The sequence below is a fragment of the Rhincodon typus genome, chromosome 47 (assembly GCF_021869965.1).
Source record: "Rhincodon typus isolate 14 chromosome 47, sRhiTyp1.1, whole genome shotgun sequence".
NCBI classification, from domain to species: Eukaryota; Metazoa; Chordata; class Chondrichthyes; order Orectolobiformes; family Rhincodontidae; genus Rhincodon; species Rhincodon typus.
Genome location: NC_063378.1, coordinates 6,752,159 through 6,767,485, shown reverse-complemented (window position 1 = coordinate 6,767,485; position 15,327 = coordinate 6,752,159). Strand labels below are relative to the sequence as shown.

At 48.1% G+C, this 15,327-nt stretch overlaps 2 protein-coding genes across 2 annotated transcripts in view; one reads left to right on the top strand and one right to left on the bottom strand.

The window, feature by feature from the left end:
* LOC125487957 overlaps window positions 1–15,327 on the top strand; it is a 148,386-nt gene that overhangs the window by 37,403 nt on the left and 95,656 nt on the right. The window lies entirely within an intron of this gene.
* Window positions 425–14,910, bottom strand: LOC109923438 (immunoglobulin superfamily member 1-like). Its single transcript, XM_048620667.1, has 7 exons — window positions 14,602–14,910; window positions 13,552–13,851; window positions 10,209–10,502; window positions 6,666–6,965; window positions 5,202–5,498; window positions 3,721–3,843; window positions 425–1,080 (listed from the first exon to the last, which is right to left on the bottom strand). The coding sequence occupies exons 1-7, from the start codon at window positions 14,765–14,767 to the stop codon at window positions 1,004–1,006; spliced, it is 1,557 nt and encodes a 518-aa protein (XP_048476624.1). The 5' UTR covers window positions 14,768–14,910; the 3' UTR covers window positions 425–1,003.

The window sequence follows — 15,327 nt, the reverse complement described above, 5'->3', positions numbered from 1 at the left end:
ATAGGGAAAGGCTGAATAGGAAGGGACTATTTTACCTGGCGTGTCAGAGGCTTAGGGGTGACCTTATACAAGTTTATAAAATCATGAGGGGCATGGATAGGGTGAATAGCCAAGGTCTTTTCTCCCACAGGGTACAGGAGTTCAAAACTAGGTGAGAGAGGAAAGATTTAAAAGGGACCTAAGGGACAGCTTTTTCATGCAGAGGTTGGTGTGTGTATGGAATGAGCTGACAGAGGAAGTGGTGGAGCTGGGTACAATTACAACATTTAAAAGCATCTGGCTGGGTACATGAATAAGAAGGATTTGGGCCAAATGCTGGCAAATGGGGCTAAAGTAATTTAAGATAACTGGTCGGCATGGCCGAGTTGGGCCGAAGAATCTGTTTCCATGCTGTACGTCTCTATGACTCTAAACAGGACTAGATTAATTTAGGATATCTGGTCAGCATGGACAAGTTAGACCAAAGGATCTGTTTCCGTACTGTACATCTCTATGACTCTATGAGACAGAAAGCTAGGTTCCAGATTAATGCCATCGACATTTCGGGAATTTCATTGTCTCGAAAGAGAAATTCACAAGGAAGGCAAAACTAAAGAGGAAAACAGCATTCATAATGAATGGGAGGCGAGGGCCAGTGGCTTGGCAAGTGGATTCTGATCAGTGGGGGTGGTTGTTTTGGTGGAGGACACACCAGCTGCCGACGACCTACAGTTAACCTCCGAGCTTTCCCTCAACCTTCAAACCTTGCTGAATGGTTGAGGGCTTAATTCCGCTCTCCCCCCCGCCACTGCAATGGAACAACCAGAGAAAGGGCTACTGCCTTCACACCTGTCTGGAGGCAGTGCTCAGAGAGGTGTCCCACATTCACGTAGCCACCTCAGCACTCCTAGCCTGTGCAGCTCTCAGCAGAGGTGGGATAGAATCTCACAGTTGCATCCTCAGGGAATTGACCAACACACAAGAGAAGCAGGGTAAGCTATTGCAAGCTGAGATCCTTCAGTGCTTAAGACCCAATGTCTGTGTTGTAGACCGGATTGATAATATCCAACTGGTCGGCATGTCCCGCCAATCTGAAATGACCTTGAGAGGACAGAACATAAAGAATAATGAAATTCGCTTGAGATAAGTCAAATACTGATCCCCAAACTAGCTCCATCATTAATACAAACTGAAAGAACTGCGGATCCTGTAAATCAGGAACAAACACAGAAATTGCTGGAAAAGGTCAGCAGGTCTGGCAGCATCTGTGAAGAAAAAATCAGAGATGTTTTGGGTCCGGTGACCTTCTGAGGAAGGGTCACCAGACCTGAAACGTTAACTCTGAATGGTGGTAGTTTAGGAAAAGGTGAGCTGCAATGAGACCTGGGTGTCATGGTGGAACAGTCGCTGAAGGGTGGCATGCAGGTGCAGCAGGCAGTGAGGAAAGCTAAGGGCATGCTGGCCTTCGTAGCGAGAGGATTGGTGTATAGGAGTAGGGACATCTTGCTGCAGTTATACAGGGCCTTCGTGAGACCACACCTTGATAATTCTGTGCAGGTTTGGTCTCCTAGTCTGAGGAAGGACATTCTTGCTATTGAGGGAGTCCAGCAAAGGTTCACCAGACTGATTCCCAGGATGGCAGGACTGACATACAAGGAAAGACTGGATCGACTGGGCTTGTACTCGCTGGAATTTACAAGAGTGAGGGGGAATCTCATAGAAACATATAAAATGCTGATGGGACTGGACAGGCTAGATGTGGGAAGAACGTTCCTGATGTTGGGGAACTAGGGGTCATAGACTAGAAATAATGGGGAAACCATTCAGGACTGAGATGAGGAAGAATTTCTTCATTCAGAGTTATGAACCTAAGGTTTTTGAGAAGATTTGTAGCTCAGGTTGTGGATGAGGTTGTAGACTTCCTCGCTGAGCCAGTGGTTTGGTTGCAGATGTTTCATTACCCTGCTAGGTAACATTGTCAGTGCGCCTCCGGTGAAGTGTTGGTGTTCAGTCCCGCTGGTTATTTATATTCCTCAGTTTGCTGGGCTGGTTGGCATCACTTCTGGTGCTGTTTCTCAGTGGTTTGTATATCGGGTCCAGTTCAATGTATTTGTTGACGGAGTTCCGGTTGGAATGCCAGGCCTTCGGGAATTCCCTGGCATGTCTCTGCTGGCTTGTGCTATTATGGATGTGTTATCCCAGTCGAATTTGTGTCCTTCTTTGTCCGTGTGTATTGAGACCAGTGAGAATTGGTTGTGTCTCTTAGTGGCTAGTTGGTATTCGTGTATACTTATTGCCAGTTTTCTTCCAGTTTGGCCTATGTAATGTTTCTCACAGTCCTTGCATGGTATTTTGTTTATTTACATTAGTTTTATTGGTTGTGGGTATGGGATCTTTAATGCTCGTCAGTAACTGTCGTAGGGTGGTTGTTGGTTTGTGGTCTACCCTGATACCTAGGGGTCTGAGTAGTCTTGTGGTCATCTCTGATAGGTCCCTGATGTATGGTAGGGTGACTAGTGTGTCTGGCCATGATACATACAAACCACTGAGAAACAACCGGAAATTATGCCAACCACCCCTGCAAACCAAGGCATATAAATAACGCGGGACAGAACACGAACACTTCACCGGAGACGCACTGACAATGTTACCTAGCAGGGTGATGAAACGTCTGCAACCAAACACACTGGCTCGGTGAGCAAGTGTGTGAGTTACGAACCTGTGGAATTCTCTCCCACAGGAAGTTATTGGGGGGGGCCAGTTTGTTAGATATATTCAAGAGGGAGCTGGTCATGGTCCTTGCAGCTAAAGGGATTGATGGGGTATGGAGAGAGAGGAGTTGGGAGACTGAAATTGCATGACCTTGTTGAACAGTGGTGCAGGCTCGAAGGGCTGAATGGCCTACTCCTGCATCTATTTTCTATGTTAACTCCGACACCCCCAGGAGGCACCACAATCAAGCTCATCAGCCAAGTCTCGAGATCCACTGTGCATTGTGTAATCCAGTGATAAACCTGTGTTGATGACAGGATTCAGCTCCACACATGTCCCCGTGACTTGAGTCTTTCTCACAGTTGAAGCTTCAAATGAATCAGTTCTCATTTCCATGAATGTACAGGAGCAGTGGGTGGTGAGGAAGACAAATGGGATGTTGGCCTTCATAGTGAGAGGATTCGAGTCCGTGAGCAGGGATGTCTCGCTGTGATTGTTTGGGGGTGAGACTGTCCCCTGGAGTATCATGTGCATGATTTGGGGGTCTCCGTATCTGAGGAAGGACATTCTGGAGGGACCGCAGTGAAGGTTTCCGAGACTGACTCCTGGGATGACAGACGAAGAGAGACTGAAGAGGGTTAGGATTATATTCACTGGAGTTTAGAAGAATGAGGGGTTGGAATCTCATAGAAAATTCTAACAGGGATAAAAGCAGGAAGGATGTTCCTGATGACCCCAGGGGAGTCCAGAATCAGTCTAAAGGAGATAGGGAAGGACTGAGATGAGGTCTTCACCTCGAGAGTGGAGGAGCCTGTGAAATTCTCTGCCACAGAAAGTGGTTGGGGACAGAACATTGAATGTCGTTCAGGAAGGAGTTAGATGGAGTTCTTAGGGGCTAAAGCAGGTGGAACAGGGGACTGAGCTGGACAATCCTATTGAACAGAGGGAGCAATTCAGAAGGGCCGATTGGCCTACTCCTGTTAACTTTCTACGTTGCTATGACTCCACGAGACAAAATCATCACTTTACCTTGGGTCTTCTTGTTTCGGCTTCGGACTGCGATGATAAGTATGAGAACCACTGCCAACAAGGCTACACCGATCACATAAGAATATCGTGTTAGCACTTGGCTCAAAGTCGGGTCCCTGAAATCTGGATTGGACAAAGACATTTCGGTAACTCTTTCCATTTGCCTCCTCTACCTATGAATTGACTCCAAACTTGCACCACACGCAATTGGTTAAATCAACACGCGACATTTCGATTTTAGAGGCAGGTTGGCACTGAAATTTCACAAGATGCTTGTTAGACCGCAGCTGGAGTAACACTTGCAGTTGTGGGCCCCACATTGTAGGGAAGATGTCAATGCATTGGAAAGAGGAACCCTGTCCCTCGTTGCCTCTTTGAGAAGGTGAGCTGCCTTCTTGAACCACTGCAGGCCACATGCTGTAGGTAGACTTACCATGCCCTTCGGGTGGAATTCCAGGATTTTGACACTGAAGGAATGGCTGATATATTTCCAAGTTGGGATGGGGTATGGCTGGGAGTGGAACTTGCAGGGGGTAGTGTCCCCATGTATCTGCTGCCCTTGTCCTTCTATATGGAAGAGGTCATGGGTTTGGAACGTGCTGCCTGAGGATCTTTGCTGCGACTGAGTATCGGTGGTGGAGGGAGTGTATGTGGTGCCAATCAAGTGGGGACTCCTTTGTCCCTGGGTAGTGTTGAGCTTCTCAAATGTTATTGGAGCTGCACCCATCCAGGCAATGAGGAGTATTCCTTTACACTCCTGACATATGCTTTGTCGATGTTAGAACAGGCTTTGGAGGGGGAGTCAGGAAGCGAGTTACTTGTTCGCAGAATTCCCAGCATCTGACCTTCTCTTGTAGCCAATGTGTTTATGTGGTGACTCTAGTTCAGTTTCTGAACAACGGTAGCCCCAAGGATGTTGATAATTGGGGGATTCAATGATGGTAACACCATTGAATGTCAAGGGGAACGATGATTAGATTCTCTCTCAATGGTAACTCCTAGGATGTTGATAATGGGGGGATTTGGTGATGGTGATACCATCAAATATCAAGGGGGCAATGGTTAGATTCTATCTTATTGGTCATTGCCTGGCATTTGTGTGGCGCAAATGTTACTCGGAACTTGTGAGCCCAAGCCTGGATATTGTCCAGATCTTGTTGCATTTGGACATGGGCTTATTCAGTATCTGAGGACTGGCGAATGATGCTGAACATTGTGCAATCATCAGCGAAGACATAACCGACGGTCGATGCAATATCAGTCGATATTGCAGCTCTGTCAATTTCACAATTCACTCATCAATCTCGCCAACCACCACACTCGATCTAAACGATTTCTCTCCCACCCAATGATTTTGCCTTTTGCACCTTCCTCCTGCCTCACATCACCTTCTCTCCCACTGCTGGGGTGAACCCATTCAACCATTCCAACGGGTACACCTTCCTGCTGGACAGCCAGGTTTTCGCCTCCATCCTACTCACCGCAGACAGTCACCTGCACGCTTTTGCTGGCGATGGACGCCAACACCGTCCCGTTGACCGTCACGTTGTAGCCGCAGGAGTAGCCTCCCGCATCGTCCTGGCTTACATTGGTGATGGTGAAGGTAACGGAACCGTCTCTCTCCCATACTGTCTGATAGTGGGGCAAGGGAGCGGCGTCATCCCTCTGTAGAAAGAATCCTTCACCGGGCTGATCCCCCTCGCCGACGCAGATCATCGAGAGATTCCCTCCAAACCCAACTGCCGCTGACGGCACGGTTATCACCGGCTTCACCACCTCTGAAAGTGAAACGACAGCCGCATCAGTGAGAGAGCATGCGACCGCAAATTCTGACAGCGGGGCTCAACCCCTTCCCAATCCGTGACCAGGACTGACAGAGTCGTCCTTTCCATTTGGCACGGCCAGATAGGAATTTGAAAAGCTCCATAAGGAAGGTTGTTTGTGAGTTTTGGACAATACAGCCATAATTGGTTATAGTTTTGGGAAAGACAGGCAGAATTGGTTGCAGTTTCAGGCAATATGGATGGAATCTGTTACCGTTCCAGACAACAGAATTTGGAACTAGTTATAGTTACAGCCAGGACAGGTGGAATTGGTTAGAGTTTCAGGCAATCACTGGACAAATTCGTGAAGGCATGGATCATTGGAATCATTATCGAACTGGTAAATGACAATGCATTTTCATATATCCCGTAACCTTCTCTGTCTGGCTGAACATCTATGTGAGAGTCAGGTTTCGTCCTCAAACAAGATTGAGCTTAGATTGTAGATATTAATTAGATAGCCTTGTAGCTTATCTGTGTTCTACTAAAGTTGAACCTTAGGTAATAAATTATTAATTTTTTATTTAAGTTACAAGCTTGGTGCCTAAGATCTGTTATTCGTAAAAACAGGTTAGGGACAATTGAGCAATCTGGGGGGCCATTCAATGTTGTAATTTCACTGTGTTGCATCTCCAGTGATAGGGAGACTGATTTGGTTTAGCTTGTTATCACATGTTGGAACTAATTTGATTGCCTTGTAGTTTATCTGTGTTCTGCTGAAGTTGCACTCTACATAATAAATTGTTAATTTTTGTTGAAATCATAAATTGGCGCCCCAGATCTATTATTAGTAAAGAGGGTGTCGTTTGGGGTGGCTCAGTCGTTAGCGCTGCTTCCTCACGGCGCCAGGGACCCGGGTTCGATTCCAGCCTCCATGTGGAGTTTGCACATTCTCCCCATGTTTGCGCAGGTTTCCTCCGGGTTCTCCGGTCTCCTCCCACAGTCCAAAAGGTGGATTGGCCATGCTAAATTGCCCCATAGCATCCAGGGATGTGTAGGTTAGGGTGGATTGACCATATACTGTAGGGATTCCAGTAGTGACTATTGACTGGTTACGACCATAAGACTTATGAAATATACAGATCACTACCTCAGTAGAAATAGGCAGGCAGGTACTGTTACCTTGTACGGTTATTGACACAGCATTGCTAAGACTCGATAACAGTTGTCTCCCGGACACAGTCATCTCACACTGGCAGGTGTAAATCCCTCCGTTTGCTCGGGAGAGATTTCCGATGGAGATGGATGCCATGTGTTGGTCGGGACGTGCCTCCAGCGAACGTAAGAACCCTCCGTCTTTGTAGAATATGAACGATTGGAGCTGGGAATCACTGGGATTGGAGCAGCTCACGGTCGCTGCACTGCCTCTCAGGTACAGGCCGGTCTGATGATCCAGGGAGACGGTCACGGACAGAGTTAACCCTGGAACACCAATGTAAGAGATTGTGAGCTTTCAGCTACAGAAGTACACCATTCAGTCCATTGGGTCTGCTCTGCCGTTCAATGGCTGATCTGATCATCTTCAACTCCATCCCTCTCGATTCCCTCTTCCTGACTAAAACTCTCAGCTTTCAATATACTCAATGACCCAGCCTCTGCAGAAAAGAATTCCACGGATTCACTCCCACCCCTCGGAGAGAAGAAATTTCTCCCAATCGCAGTCTTCCCCCTTATTCTGAGACGATGCACCTCTGGTCCCAGAATCTCCCACACAAAGGGAAACAATCTCCCTCTGCATCTCCCCTCAAATCAAGTTTCTTCAATCCAATCACCTCTCATTCTTCTAAACTCCAATGAGGACAGGCCTGACCTACTCAATCCTCTCCCTTATCAGACAATCCCTCCTTATGCAGGACCAGCCAAGTGAACCTTCGCTGAACTGCCTCCAATGCCCAGTCTATCTTCCCTTAGATACAGGATTCACGGGATGTGGGTGTTGCTGGCTCGGCCGAGCATTCATTGCCCCCTTGAGAAAGTGGGGGTGAGCTGCCTTCTTGAGCCGCTGCAGTCCACATGCTGTAGGTAGACCCACAATGCCCATCGGGGGTGGGGTGGAGTCCAGAATTTTGACACTGAAGGAATGGCCGATATATTTCCAAATTGGGATGGGGTGTGGCTAGGAGTGGAACTTGCAGAAGGTGGCGTTCCCAAGTATCTGCTGCCCTTGTCCTTCTACATGAAAGTGGGTCGTGGGTTTGGAAGGTGCAGTGCATCTTGTAGATGGTACACACTGCTGCTACTGAACATCGGTGGTGGAGGGAGTGGATGTTCGTGGATGTGGTGCCAATCAGGTGGGGGCTGCTTTGTCCCTGGATGGTGTGAGCTTTCTCAAATGTTGTTGGATCTGCACTCCTCCAGGTACGCCGGGACTATTACCTCACATTCCTGACTTGTGCCTTGCCGATGGTTGGACAGGCTTTGGGGGGAAGTCAGGAGGTGAGTTCCCAGACTCTGACCTGCTCTTGTAGCCACTGTATTGATATGGCTGGGTCCAGTTCAGTTTCTGGTCAATGGTAATGCCCAGAATGTTTATAGGGGGGAATTCAGTGATGGTAACACCACTGAACGTCAAGGGGATGATGGTTAGATTCTCCATCAATGATAACCCCCAGGATATTAATAATGGGGGTATTTGGTGACAGTAACACCACTGAATGTCAAGGGGGCAATGCTTAGATTCTCTCTCAATGGTAACCCCCAGGATGTTGGTAGTGGGGGAAATTATGTGATGGTAACACCATTGAATGTCAAAAGGTGGTGGTTAGATTGTCTATTATTGGAGGTGGTCATTTCCTGGCATTTGTGTGGTGTGAATGTTACTTGGCACTTGTCAACCCAAGTCTGAATGTTGTCTAGATCTTGTTGCATTAGAACATGGGCTGCATGGGGGTGTCTGGGTATCTGGGAATTGTGAATGACGCTGAACATTGTGCAAACATCAGCGAACATCCCCATTTCTGGCCTTACGATGGAGGGAAGATCATTGATGAAGCACTTGAAGATGGTTGGGTCTAGGACACTACCCTGAGGAACTCCTGCTGAGATGTCCTGTAGCTGAGATGACTGACCTCCAACAACCATAACCATCTTCCTCTGTGCCAGGTATGACTCTGACCAGCGGAGAGTTTGCCCCCTGATACCCATTGATTCTGATGCCCCTTGATGCCACACTCGGTTGAATGCAGCCTTGATGTCAAGGGTTGTCTCACCTCATTTCTGGAATTCAGCTAGTTTGTCTATGTTTGACCCAAGGCTGAAAATGAGGTCAGGAGCTGAGTGGCCCTGGCAGAGCCAAACTGGACTTTATCAATGAGCCCTCCAACTGTGACCAAGAAATATTAAACTGCTACAACACACTCATTTCAATATTGTTAAACATTTCCGGTAACGTTAACATTGCTGGCCCCAGTCAGCATTTTAGACAGAGGACAGTTAAAAGTCAAATGCATTGATGTTGGGTCTGGAGTCACATGGTGGCCCAGACGAGATAAGCAGGGCAGATTTACCTCCCTGAGGGGTATTAGTAAGCCAGACGGATGTTTACAGGAAACAGCGAGCACACAATGGCATTGAAACTAACTACATTAAGATATCACTCTGCGCTCACACCCAGGACATTAGCCGGGGCTCCTGGATTACTAGGTCAGTGATGTTACCGATTGCCCAGGACTAGTGTCTAACACGTGAAATGCACGTGAAAAAACACAAGCGATATTTTCCTCTTTCATATCTGAGGACAATGAGCAGTGTTACAATCTATAGACAATACAATTGTTAGACCTCAACTGGAGGTCTGCTGGAGTGTTGTGTACAGTTGAGGGAACCACAATTTAGGGAAGGTGTGAACGTATCAGAGAGAGAGAGAGAGAGAGAAAGAGACACAGAGACACAGTGAGAGGGAGTAATAGAAAGAGACAGAGAGAGAGGGAGATAGAGAGGGAGACAGAGCGAGAGGAGGAAACAGAGAGGGAGAGACAGAGATAGATAAAGAGAGAGACAGACAGAAAGAGCTAAAGAGAGACAGAGAGAATGGGACAGAAACAGAGAGGAAGAGAGACACAGAGAGAGAGACAGACAGGCAGGGAGACAAACAGAGAGAGAAACAGAGCCACAGAGAGAGACAGAGCCACAGAGAGAGTGGAGAAGTGATTTACAAGAATGGTCCCAGGGATGAGAAACTCCAGTGATGAGGATCAATTAAAGAAGTTAGGGACTGTTCTCCCTGGGAGAGCAGAAGGCTGAGAGAGGGAGATCACATACAGGTTTTCAAAATCGCGAGCAGCGGGGAGGGTCCGGGACAGAGTTGATAATGAGAAGCTGTTCCCGCTCGGGAAAGGAACAAGAATTGGGGTTGGACGAGGCATAGAATCAAAGTAAACAGAGCGAGGAGGACGTGGGGGAAGTGAGGGGAAAACATTCTCACCCAGCGAGTAGTTAGGGTGTGGCATGTACTGCTTGGAAATGTGCTGGGGGCAGGTTCCATGGAGAGGGGGCATTGGATGGGGGAACTGAATAGAAATGGGATGGGGGAGATTGTAAGTGGCAATAGAACCATTGAAGACACAATGGGCGAAATGGTCTCTTTCCGCCTGCTCCTACGTCAAAGGGAACAGAAATCTCCCAGGAAGCGTTAACATTGCTGACCCAGGCGTAGCTGCTACCCACCTGTCACAATGATGGAGACAGACCGACTAGGAGATGAAGTGACCCAGCGACCCAACACCAGGGTCTTGTAGGAACAAGTGTAGAGCCCTTCGCTGCTGTTGTCGAGGTTCCGAATGGTGTGTCGGAGAGACGGTCGGCCGACTGTGTCCTCCACGATGGAGAGTGAGCCCTTTCGCAGCCGGAATCGAGCCAGGGAGATGCCGCTGGGAAGAACACACTCAATAGTGACCATCTCTCCCTCCAGATAGACAGGGAACGCGGGGCTCAGAGAGATGCTGGGCTCTGTTGGAGGTTCTGAAACAGGAGGGACAAGCAAGATCATTTTTAACCAACTGAGCTCGGAGCTCTTTCGAGAGAGCAGCATACTTCAGGCCCAAAGTGCTGTGATATTTTTCAATAGAGGAACGTTTACGAAGCTTTGATCTACAGTAAGGCCTTTCTCTGTTCCCTAAAGCAACTGTAAGCAAGTGGACAATGTGGACAAGTAGACTAATGGGATACTTGCCTTGATTGGCCGAGATTTGGAGGTTAAGAGCAGGGAGCTGATGCTGGAAGGCAAACCAGGGCAGGACTTTTAATGATAGGGCCCTGGGTAGTGTTGTCAAATAGAGAGATCTTGGAGAGGAATGGTTAATAAGCTTGTCGGTGACACTAAAATTGGTGGTGCAGTGGTCAGTAAAGAAGGTTATCTCAGGATACAATGGGACCTTGATCAGATGGGCCACTGAGAGGCAAATGGAGTTTAATTTAGATTAATGTGAGGTGTTGAACTTTGATTAGGCAAATCAGGGCAGGACTTAATGATAGGGTCCTGCCAAACAAAGAGACCTTGGTGTGCAGGTTCATAGTTCCTTGAAAGTGGCATCACAGGTCAATGGGGTAGTGATGAAGGCAGTCACAGCATTGAGTATAGTAGTTGGGATGTCTTGTTGCGCACACACAGGACATTGGTGAGGCCACTTTTGGAATATGTGCTCGATACTGGCCGCCCTGCTATAGGAAGTATCTTATTAAACTGGAAAGGATGCAAAAAAGAATGTTACTGAGACTGGAAAGGTTTGAGTTACAAGGAGAGACTGGGACTTTTTTCCTGGAGTGTCGGAGGCTAAGGGGTGACCTTATAGAGGTTTAAAAAATCATGAGGGCATAGATAAGGTGAATAGCCAAGGTCTTTTCCCCAGGGTAGGGGAGTCTAAAACTGTACCAACAGATTCAAGAACAGCTTCTTCCTCGCTATTATCAGACTTATGAACAGTCCTCTTATATATTAGAGTTGATCTTTCTCTGCACCTTCTCTGTCATTGTAACACAATATTCTGCATTCTGTTCTGTTACCCATATAAACTCCTATAGACCTAAAGTGCTAAATCTTTCTCCATAAAACAAATCACTCATCTCTGGAATCGATCAAGTGAATATTCTCTGAACTGCCTCCAATACAACTCCATTCCTCCTTAAGTAAGGGAACCAAAATTCTACCCAGTGCTCCAGTGTGAAAAAGCCAATACTTTGTAATGTTACAACAATACTTTAGCTACTCCCTCACTTTTCTCTGAACTGCCTCCAAAACAACTCCATCCCTCCTCAAGTATAGAGAACCAAGACTCCTCACCGTATCCCAGTTGTGTTCTGATAGTGCCTGGTATAGTTTTAGCAAAGACCTTCAGTCTGTTATACACCATTTGCTTCAAAATGAAGGCCGTTTGCCTTCCCCACTGAACTTGGTTAGCTTTTTGTAATTCACAGACGTGGTCTCCCTCACAATCCCTCTGTCCTGTGGCTTTCTGTAGTCTTTCTCCTGTGTAAATAACCTTCCTCTATCTCTTCCTCCTGCCAAAGTGCATCACCTCAAACCTCCCCTCGTTGCATTCCCTCTGTTAGCCCACTCATTGAACCTTGTCTATATCCCACTTTACATCATCCTCAGAACCTGTCTTTCCATCTATTTGGGGACAACTGCAAACTCGCTGATAGTCCATTCACTTTCCTTCATTTGACTCGTTGATATATATTGTAAATAACTGTGATCCCAGCACTGATCCCTGTAGCGCAATGCTAGCTACAGTTTGCCATGCTGAAAAGATCCAGAATTTGGAAATTTTCCATAACCTAACAGAGATTAATGTCTTTTTACACCTGTGGGGTAGTCTGAACGAGAGGGCATCATCTCAGAGATTAAGGGACATCGGTTTAGGACAAAGATAGTCATGGGGTCTTACAGGACTACAGCACAGGCAAAAGCCCTCTAAATCTTTTCTGCACCCTTTCCAGTTTAATAACATTCTTCCTATAGCATGGACATCAGAATTGTACACAGTATTCCAGTTGTGGCCTCATCAATGTCATGTACAGCCACAATCAGACGTCCCTGCTCCTGTACTCAGTGCTCTCACCAATGAAGGCAAGCATACCAAACGTAAGAAATAGGAGCAGGAGGGGGCCATCTGGCCTGTCCAGCCTGCTCTGCATTTCAATAAGATTATGGCTGATCTTTCTCATGGACTCAGGTCCACTTACCCGCCTGTTCACCATAATCTTTAATTCCTTTACTGTTCAAAAATCTATCTTTGCCTTAAAAGCATTCAACAAGGGAGTCTCAGCTGCTTCACTGGGAATTCCACAGATTCACAACCCTTTGGGTGAAGAAGTTCCTCTTCAACTCAGTCCTAAATCTGCTCCGCCTTATTTTGAGGCTATGCCCCCAGTTCTAGTTTTACCCGCCAGTGGAACAAACTTCCCTGCTTCAATCTTAATTATTCCTTTCATAATTTTATCTGTTTCTATAAGATCCCCCCTCATTCTTCGAAATCCCAATGAGTATAGTCCCAGTCAACTCAGTCTCTGCTCATCAGCGAACTCTCTCAACTCTGAAATTGACCTTGTGAACTACCTGTGCATCCCTTCCAGGGCCCAGTACATCCTTTCTCAAGTAAGGAAATTGAAACTGTACACAGTACTCCAGATGTGGCCTCACCCTATACAGCAGCAGCATAACCTCCCTTGGTTTTAGACATGATCCCTCCAGAAATGAAGGACAATATTCCAGCTGCCTTCTTAATAACCTGCAAACCAACTTTTTCTTGTGATTCAAGTCTCCTTCTCCACCTTGTCTACCAACGACTCCACTTTCTAGAATTATGTCCCACTAGGTCTCTCTGTTCTACAACACTCTAACAACCAAGCACAACATTCCTCCTTCTTCTCCCTCACTTCTTCAATACCTGCAATCCAACATTATTTTGCGACTTGCGCTTCCTTCGACGCCCTTTCTCCCCGGTGATGGAAGAGCTGGTGCAGCAGGTTCCGAAGACGGAGACAGGAAAGGTGTCAGAAAGTGACTCACCTACGATCCGGATGGGGACGGAGGGGCTGGCGCGGAAGGTGACCCAGAACCCGGCCACGAGCCTCTGGTACAGGCAGCTGTAGGTCCCGCTGACACCAGCGCTGACGTTACGGTACAGGAAGATGGTGCTGTTCAACCCTGGCTCCAGCCGGTGCTCCTTGACCACGGACGTCCCCCTCAGCATCTGGAAGCAGCCCCCATGGTAACCGCTCGGAGCCATGCACTGGATTCCCAGATGCATCCCGGACACGTGGAGGGGGCCATCTGGATTGATAGCAATGGAGGGTCGGAGCAGTGAACCTGCAGGGGGAGGGGAGGGACATGAAGTCGTCAGCGTTAGCTCGTTGTTCAACCCTCCCACCCGCTATTTGACACTGCGGGACACGTCCGTTATGGTCTCTGCTCCCCCCAGGGGGAGGACAGAGGGCTCTCCCCGCCTCAATGTGTGTCATCAGTTCAAAAAGGGAGAGGGACTGGGGTTATCATGACAGAGGGAGTGTGTGTGAGAGAGAGAGACAGAGGGAGAGGGAGCAAGTGTGAGAGAGGGGGGCAGAGGATGAAATAGGGAGAGAGTGAGGGAGAGAGAGAGGGAGGTAGAGCGAAAAAGAGAGAGAGGGAGGGAGAGAAAGAGAGAGTGGGGTTGGAGGGAGAGATAAAGAGAGAGGGAGGAAGGGAGAGAGAGTTCTTGAGAGAGAAAGAGAGAGAATGTGAGACAGCAATACAGAGAGACAGACAGTCTGTGAGAGAGAAAGAGAGTGTGTGTGAGACCGAGAGACAGTCTGTGTGAGAGAGAGTTGGGAGAGAATGTGACTGAGTGATTGTGAGAGAGAGTGTAAGTATGAGTGTGAGTCTGTGTGTTGTGTTTGTGAGTGTGAGAGTGTGTGTGTGTGCGTGTGTGTATCTGTGTGTATGTGCGAGAGAGAGAGAGAGGGTGTGTGTGTGTGATGGGATGTGAGAGTATGAGACAGTAAACCCCACCCACACACAGCAGCCCGCTCCCCCCACCCCTTTCCCAGACGGCTCCCCATTTCCTGCCTCCCCGTTACTTACTGGGATTACACACCACACTGGCATCTTCCTGGTGCCTGCAGTTCCCTCGGCCCCATCCACTGAACGGACATGACCAGAGGCTCGACTCTGTGCCTCTGCAGGACACTTTGTCCATCCAGACAGCTCCTGTGCCCTGCCCGAACCCAGCCCTGGGCAGCGCAGCCATGGCTGACCCACACCTCAGTTGGTGGCACACCACCCTGGCGTCCGAGATGTCCCAGGAACGACCGCACACTGTCCCCCACTCTCCGCTGTACCACACCTCCACTCTCCCCGAACATGGGTCGCTGCCATTCACCAGTCTGACACGGGGCTCTGTAAGATCGGAGAGAGAGAGGACATTACCGCCGCAGGAGACATAGGGACAGAATGAGGCCAATCAGCCCGCCGCGTCTGCTTCGCCATTGAATGACATCACGGCTGATCTGATCATCAACTGCACTTCTCCCCATCCCCCTCGACTCTCTTTTCTTGATTAAAAATTCTCTCCGTTTCAGCCTTCAATACAGTCAACGACCCAGCCTAGTAGCCCTCTGTGGTAAAGAATTCCACAGATTTCTGTCTGCCACCCACCCCCGCCCACACCAGAGATAAGAAATTCCTCCCTGTCTCTGTCTTGTGCCTTATTCTGAGACAATACCCCTCTGGTCGCAGATTCTCCCATACAAGGGGAAACAACATATCTCCCCATCTCCCCTCAAATCAAGTCGTCTAAGAATCTTCAAT